The sequence below is a fragment of the Phasianus colchicus genome, chromosome 1 (assembly GCF_987193195.1).
Source record: "Phasianus colchicus chromosome 1, bPhaCol1.hap1.1, whole genome shotgun sequence".
NCBI lineage: Eukaryota > Metazoa > Chordata > Aves > Galliformes > Phasianidae > Phasianus > Phasianus colchicus.
The window spans coordinates 140513917-140522357 of NC_143436.1; the positions used below are offsets into that span (position 1 = coordinate 140513917).

The 8441-nt window shown below is 49.9% G+C and overlaps 1 protein-coding gene across 2 annotated transcripts in view; it reads right to left on the reverse strand.

Moving 5' to 3' along the window:
• CARS2 (cysteinyl-tRNA synthetase 2, mitochondrial) overlaps positions 1 to 7431 on the reverse strand; it is a 35159-nt gene extending 27728 nt beyond the window's left edge. For both annotated transcript variants that reach the window (XM_090128777.1, XM_031613789.2), the window contains exons 1-3: positions 7067 to 7431; positions 6935 to 6985; positions 470 to 587 (exon numbers count right to left, since the gene is read on the reverse strand). In XM_090128777.1, coding sequence (XP_089984903.1) covers positions 470 to 587; positions 6935 to 6985; positions 7067 to 7254 — 357 coding nt within the window. In that variant the 5' untranslated portion in view covers positions 7255 to 7431. The remainder of the gene's footprint in view (positions 1 to 469; positions 588 to 6934; positions 6986 to 7066) is intronic.
• Between the last annotated feature and the right edge of the window lie 1010 nt (positions 7432 to 8441).

Below are 8441 nucleotides of genomic sequence, written 5' to 3' on the forward strand. Positions count from 1 at the left end.
AGCAGTGTCAAGACTTACCCATACATTGTGTCAGCATTTAAGCAGGCCATGATTTCAGACTAGGTTGAGGACACTTCTGAAGGTGCTGACTTTGCAGCTAGATGGTGCTCGGCACCTTTTAGGAACTGCCCTCAATCTTGTGTATCATCATTTACACAATGTCTTTAACAATCAGTGACACAGAAAACAGACAGAACTCTGCTGGCTGAAAGTTTCAGTTCGTTTCAATTCTAGTAAAGAGACATTATGGCTTTTTATTTTCCACTGCCTTCCAGACAAGGCATGGGACTATGAGGACTACTGCCTCAGGTGCAGATAGAGGGCTAGAAATCTCAAAATTTCTTATCTAAATTAAAAAATATATATAGTACTAAAACAACAACCAAACAAATGTAGAATATCTCCCTATATAACTAGCAGTAGGACCTACCAAACGTTTGGGTCTAAAGCGGTAGCTTTATATACCTACCTCATTGGCTCTTTTTATGATCTTGTCATCTATGTCTGTAATCCCCATCACCATGATAACTTCAGTTTCAAAGAAACGAGTCAATATCCTTCGGATTATATCAAACCTAACATAGGAGCTGGAAAAGACAAAGAGGAGCTTTTAGAGATGCAATTAATATGAATAAAACTCTGATAAAAATGACAGCTGTACAGATACCCCCGAATACCCAAATACTTGCAAAAGAAGGTCTCAAGTACATAAAATGCTTTTCCAAAATTAGTTCCAATCTGCACAGAAGTCAAGTAAATTTCAGTTGAACTGCTCTACCCTCTTCTGGCATTAGTGACACATTACAGCAAATTTTCTCCGTTCTTTTGCATCTCTTTATGATAACACCGGGGTGCTTTTGAAACTGCCTCTTAAGCAAAAGACTCTTCCAAAGAACAATAACATGACATATAAGCTGATCCTAAAAAGAAAACCACCTTAGTCTGTATGCTAGCAGGTTCTCAAAGCCCACAGCCCAGAACATAGAGAAACAAACCAACTCACTTCAACACTGCTCACAGATGAGTGGTAGCTACAGATACAAGAACAGCTACATTTTATTAACACATCACCACAGATGTTTTCTGACAGCAAAGAAGAGTTGCTCTGGGGGTTATTTTGTTTTATTTAGACTCAAGAATAAATTTTCAGCATCATCCAGGCTCTACGTGACAACAATGAACATTCAGTGTGGACAGACAGACCCACACACAATGGCGTAAAGGAAACCTCAAGACCTGCAGCTCTCCATGGCACCCACTGCCCTGGCTGGGATACACCCACAGCATCTGCCAAAGCAAATACATGTAGGAAAACATCATCAGTGGATCTGTACCCTTTTCGTCAGCTGCAGATATCAGTTAGCATTAAGAGACACGGAGCTGCTGGAATGGGTCCAGAGGAGGGCACCACCTCTCCTACAAAGAGAGGTTGAGGGAGTTGGGATTGATCAACCTGGAGAAGACTCCAGGGAGACTTCACTGCAGCCTTCCCGGAAATGCCTACAGGAAAGATGGGGAGGGAGTATTAAGGAGTGTAATGACAGGACAAGGAGTAGTAGCTTTAAACAGAGAGTAGGTTTAGATTAGATGTAAGGAAGAAACCCTCCAAGACTAGGATTATGAGGCACCAGAACAGGCTACACAGAGAAGCTGTGGATGCCCCATCCCCACAGGTGTTCAAGCCATAGAGTTGGATGGGGAGGTGTCCCTGCTCATGGCAGGGGGTTGGAACAAGATGGTCTTTTAAGGTCCCTTCCAACCCAAACAATTCTGTGATGATTTCAGCATGTGCAGTATCTTAATGAAGAAAAATACATTTCTGATGTTGTTTGCACTGTGCCCATATTAGAAAAAGGCCTTTTGGAATGTGCCACATGCTACCAGGGAGACAGCTGGTATTAACGAATACCAGCTCACTGGGAGCAATATTCACCTCATGTCATGACACTATTCCAGAAGAATATTAAATTATTCTTTGGATCCCTTTCAAAGGGACAATAGCAGCATCAAAAAGCTTAAAATCAGATTTAACAGTGCTGCAGATTTAATTTCCAGGGCATATACAATCTCTGGGCTGTTCTCTCCCCTCTGATCTTCTAACTTAATCGATGGAAGAAGCACTGCAATAGCCCAAGTAAATCTCAGAAAGCAGGCTCCTTACAACTTCAGCATCAAACTGCAAAGAAGAAAGCAGTTCAAATGAAGTGGGTGCTCCAGCAGCCCAGAAAGCTAACTACACTGTGGGCTGCATCAGAAGAAGCATGGTGAGCAGGCTGAGGGAGGTGATCCTGCATCTCTACTCTGCACAGGTGAGACTTCGCCTGGAATACTGTATCCAGATGTGGAGTTCAGTACAGGACAGATGTGGACCTGCTGGAGTGTGTGCAGAGGAAGGCCACAAAAATGATCCAAGGGATGGAACACCTTCCCTATGAGGACAGGCTGAAAGAGCTGGGAAGTACTGAACACAGTACTCGAGGTGTGACCTCACCAGTGCTGAGTACAGAGGGATGATCACCTCCCTGCTCCTGCTAGCCACACTATTTCTAATGCAGGCCAGGATGCCGCTGGCCCTTTTGGCCACCTGGGCACACTGTTGGCTCATGTTCAGCCGAGTATGAACCAACACCCCCAGGTCCCTTTCCTCTTCACAGTCATCCAGCCATTCATCCCCAAGCCTTTAGCGCTGCATGGGGTTGTTGTGGCCAAAGTGCAGGACCCAGCACCTGGCTTTGTTGAACCTCATCCCATTCACCTCAGCCCAGCAATCCAGCTTATCCAGGTCCCTCTGAAGGGCCTCCCTACCCTCAGGCAGATCAACACCACCTCCCAACTTGGTGTCATCTGCAAACTTACTGAGGGTACACTCAATCCCCTCATCTAGGTCATCAATGAAGATATTAAACAAGACAGGCCCCAGTACCAACCCCTAGGGGACACCACTTGAAAGGGGCCGCCAGCTGGACTTCACTCCATTAACCACCACCCGTTGAGCACGGCCCTCCAGCCAGTTTCTTACCCAAAGGAGTGTGTACCTGTCCAGGCCACGGGCAGCCAGTTTCCCCAGAAGAAGCCTGTGAGAGACTGTGTCAAAGGCTTTGCTAAAGTCTAGGTAGACTACATCAACAGCCTTTCCCTCATCTACCAGTCTGGTCACCCAGTTGTAGAAGGAGATGAGGTTTGTCAAGCATGACCTACCTTTCACAAACCCATGCTGGCTGGGCCTGATCCCCTGGACACTACGCACATGCCATGCGATCTCACCCAAGATGATTTACTCCATTACTTTCCCCGGTAGTAAGGTCAGGCTGACAGGCCTATAGTTCCCCGGATCCTCCTTACGGCCCTTTTTGAAGATGGGAGTCACATCAGCAAGCCTCCAATCCTCTGGGACCTCTCCAGTGAACCAGGAGCACTGATAGATGGCCGAGAGCGGCTCGGCCATCACCCCCGCCAGCTCCCTCAGCATCCGAGGGTGTAGGCCGTCCGGTCCCATGGACTTGTGACAGTCTAGATGGAGGACTCCCTGACTGTCTCCACCTGAATCACTGGGGGTGTTTTCTGAGTAGCGTCCCAGATTCCAGATCAGGGCATAAAATGCCCAGAGCATAACTGGTCTAGCTATTAAAGGCAGATGTAAAGGAGGCATTGAGGACTTCAGCCTTCTCCTTGTCCTCAGTGGCCACATTCCCTGCTGCATCAAGTATAGGATGAGATATTATCCTTAGTTCTTCTTTTGTTGTCAATATATTTACAAAAGGATTTTTTATTGTCTTTTACTGCAGTGGCCAATCTGTGTTCAAGTTGGGCTTTTGCCCTTCTAACTTCCTCCCTGCATACCTTAGCTACTTCCTTGTAATCTCCCCAACTAGCCTGTCCCTTCTTCCAGAGGACGTAGACTTCTTTTTCTCCCGGAGTCTCAACAGTAGTTCCCGGCTCATCCACACCGGTCATCTACCCCTGCGGCTCACCTTACGGCACTCAGGACAGCCTGCTCTTGCGCCTTTAAGATTTCCGTCTTGAGGAGCGTCCAGGCTTCCTGGACCCCTTTACCCTTAAGAAGCAACTCCCAAGGGACCTGTGCTACAAGCGCCCTGAACAGATCAAGGTCTGCCCTCTGGAAGTTCAAGAAAGTAGTTTTGCTGGTCACTCTTTTGACACCCCCAAGAATAGAGAATTCTACAGTTCCATGGTTGCTCTGCCCAAGACGGTCCCCAACCTTCACATCTCCCAGCAGTCCTTCTCTGTTAGCAAAGATCAGGTCTAGCAGAGCACCACCCCTGGTAGGCTCAGTGGATACCCCATCCCTGGAGACACTCTAGGTCAGGCCAAAGGGAGCTCTGAGCACCCTGATTAATTGGACTAGATGACCTTACAAGTCCCTTCCAACTCCCTACCATTTTTTTGGGGGTGCCACACCAGGAACAGTAGCATGCAGGATTTATCATAGAATCATACAACGGCAATGGTTGAAGGCACCTCAAGGATTATTGAGTTCCAATCCCCCTGCCACAGGCAGGGCTGCTAGCCACTTGACCAAGTACTAGATCATATTGCCCAGGGCCCCTCCATCTAACCTGGCCCTGGGCAATCTGACATTTCCAAGGAAGGGACACCCACAGTCTCTCTGGAAAACCTGTTCTAGCACCTCACCACTCTCTCAGTAAAGAACTTCCTCCTGACATCTAGTCTAAATCTCCTAAATCTCTCTTTAGTTTAAAAAACATTCTCCCTTGTCCTATCACTATCTACCTGTGTAAAAAGCTTATTTCCCTCCTGTTCATAAACTCCCTTTAAAAATTGGAAGGTCACAATGAGGTTTCCCTTCAGCCTTCTCTTTTCCAGGCTGAACAAGCCCAGTTCCTTCAGCCTGTCTTCACAGGAGAGGTGCTCCAGCCCTTGGATCAACCTCACGGCACTCTTCTGGACCCTCTCCAAAGGCTCCAAATCTTTCCTGTGTTGAGGGTCCCAGACTTGGGGTACTCCAGCTGAGGCCTCATGAGGACAATCACCTCCCTGTCCCTGCTGGCCACTCCTTTTCTGATAAAACCCAGAACATCATTGGCCTTCGGGGCTGCAAGCACACACTGCCAGCTCACGTTCAGTTTTTCATCAACCACAACCTTTAAGTTTTTCTCAGCAGGGCTACTCTTAAGGAGTTCTTCTCCCAGCTCGTATACATATGTGGGATTACCTCAACCCAAGTGCAAAACCTTGCAATTTGCTTTGTTAAACCTCATTAAGTTCACAAGGGCCCATCTTTCGAGTTTATCAAGTTCCTTCTGGATGGCATCCCTTCCTTCTGCTGTCTCAACTGCACAGCTCAGCTTGGTATGATCAGCACACTTGCTGAGGGTGCACCTGATCCCATCATCTATGTCACTGATAAAGATGTTAAATAGTACCAGACCCAGGACAGATCCCTGGGAAACACTGTTACCAGCCTCGACTCAGAAGGACCTTGTCAGAGGCCTTGCAGAAGTCCAGATGACAACATGCCTTCACTTATTGAATTCTTGTGATGAGATAGATGCTGCAAAGGTGCAGCACAACAAGGGACTTCTACAGGAAGGCCACCACAGCAAGAGCCATCGCTACATTTAACTTCATATTTATTCCCAGTGTGCTTCCTGCCCTGTAGACTCCCAGCAGTGCCAACCAAAGCAATATCCTTACAGCTCTACAGGTGGGCCTAGCAACTGGAACAAAAAAAATAAAAAATATAATATAGAATCATAGAATATTCTGAGTTGTAAGGAACCCACAAGGATCATCAAGTCTGGCTTCACATAGGACCACCCAACAATCAGCCCACACGGCTGAGAGCAGTGTCCAAACACCCCTTGAAATCTGGCAGCTTGGAGTTGTGCCCACTGCCCTGCGCAGCCTGTTCCATGCCCACCACTCTCTGGTGAAGAACGCTTTCCTAACCCCCAGCTTTCCCTCCCCTGACAGCTCCATGCCGTTCCCTTGGGCCCTGGCGCTGTCACAGAGAGCAGAGCTGCCCCTCTGATAATAACAATAGCAGCAATAATAATAGTAATAATAATAAAGTATGTTCTGGCATCCAGAACAAAGCAGCTGAGCAACAAAATGCCAAAACTGACATACACATGACTGCAGACACTGGAAAGAATGGTTAATGCCTCTCTCATTGAAGGGTTCACCTGACCAAAAAAAAAGATGATCTTCAGTGCAGGCATCTCGTTCTACTATAGGAAACAACCCGTTAAGGCACTGAAGAGTCAGCAGCAGAATGGTAATGCTGTTGCTTATCTGCATGACACACTGCTCTGGGTGTTTTTCAGCCCCAGCTGTTTTTCATACAACAGTAACTGAAGCTTGAAAGTGGTCGTTTGGGCAGAGGATAAAAAGATATGGGTACCAGAGCAAGCAGAGCATGCAGGGCTTCCTTTCAATCAGAATAAGATGGAGAACCACCGACCAAAACCTCTGCATCTCTTGAGGATGTGAGCCCAAAAGGTGCAGTCCTCTGCCCTGCTAAGTGCATGGGCTCCCCAGGGAGGTGGTTGAGTCACCACTCTGGATGTGTTTAAAAACCATCTGGATGTGGTGCTCAGGGACATGATTTAGCGGAGGGTTGTTAGAGTTAGGGTAGTGTGGTTAGGTTGTGGTTGGACTCCATGATCTTTAAGGTCTTTTCCAACCCTGAGCGATTCTATGATTCTTAGCAGTTCCACCGTCCTGCTGTGCAAGCTCTCCTTCCTCAGAACAAAGTTTCATTAGTGATACTCCGTTAGAAGAGCATCACACACGCCCGAGCAGCACTAGCAGAAGAGAGTAAGACAAAGATGAAAGAACTAACAGCTGCCATAGCGAGACTCGGAACAACGCACTCTACCAAAATCACACCGACACAAAGGGAGGGGCTCCTCCACTACCCGCCCAGGACACCCGCAGCCCCCGCACTCACCAGGCGTGCCCGAGGTGCGCGTGGTCGTACACGGTGGGCCCGCAGCTGTACCTGCCGAGAGAGCACACACGGCGCCCGTCACCCCGCGCCGGGCCGAAGGCGGCACCCCGCAGCCCCCGGGCGCCCCGTTACCAGGTGGCCACGCCGTCCTTGGCCAGCACCAGCGGCTCTTTGCTGCGGCTCCGGCTGTTGTACGCCACCACGCCGCACGCCCGGCCCTCCGGCAGCACCCACTCCCTCCGCCGCGCCTCCCCGCTCCGCCAACGCCTCGCCACGACGCCGCCGACCCGGCACCGCCGGACCGCCGCGCCGAGCAGCATGGCCGCACCGCCCGCCCCGCCTCTCCGAGCGGAGGGAGGGGGCGAGAGGAGACGCCGACGAACAGCCCGCCGCTACAGCCGCGCCGCCTGTGCAGAGAGACAGCCGGCGAGCGGGGTAGCTACAGCCGCGGCGCAGGAAGAGGAGGGGCCCGCGGCGCCGCGCCTCCCGGGGCGGTCCCGCTGCAGCCGTTCTTGGGTCGGAGCGCTGAGGGGAAGCTGGGCTCGCACTGCTCTGGAAGTTCTGAGCTGCGGGACCGGAGTGAATAAAAGTTCGACGGAACGCACGCGCGGTTGCTAGAAGTCTTTTGAAGCTACTGCTCGTTTTAACCGCGCAGGTACCAGGGAAACGAGGAAGAACTTCGCAACTGTATGCCGTATTTTCCCTGCCGCTCTCCAGCCCCTGAGCTGCTTCGGCTGCGCCGCTTTCAGGAGGAGTCCTGGCGGTCTGTGCGGAACCTGGAAGCTGGTTACCCCACGTGCCGCAGCCCGCGGTGCTGCCTGCCGAAGCGTCCCGCGGGCCCGCCAGGATGGAGACGCTGCGCGCTGGCTCTGGTGAGCTGCCTGCCTCACAGACGTCGTGTCCTCTTGAATCTGTCGGAGACGGCTTTCATGGGTGTATCTCGCGTTTAACAACAGCATTCAGATCGCTGCTTTCCCGAGGGAACGGCATGGAGCTGTCAGGGGAGGGCAGCTGGGGGTTAGGAAAAAATTCTGCACCGGAGGGCGGTGGGCACGGAACGGGATGCCCAGGGCTCTGGGCATCCAGTGCTGGAATTCAAGGGGTATATGGACACCTCTCTCATGCTTGTGGTCTGATTGCTGGGTGACCCTGCGTGGAGCCAGGGGTTGGATTTGGTGAGCCTTGTCCATTCCTTACAACTCAGGGTATTCTATGATTTTTTTATTATCATAGTAATTTCTCTCTTCACACAGTCTACCTATACCTCACTTAGTTACACAGTATCAGATACAGAGCCCTACCACTGACAGGCAGTTTCTCTTCTTAATATGCAGTTGCTTTCCATAATACTTCTTGAACAATCCTAACTTCTTGATCAAATAAGAAAACCTATCTTACTGTTTTGCAACTTGGAGGATGAAGCTCAAAGGAACCTTGTAAGCATTTGCTTGGTACACTTCACAAGCCCATTATTTCAGTTTCCATAGCAAGTTGGTTTAGATGTCTT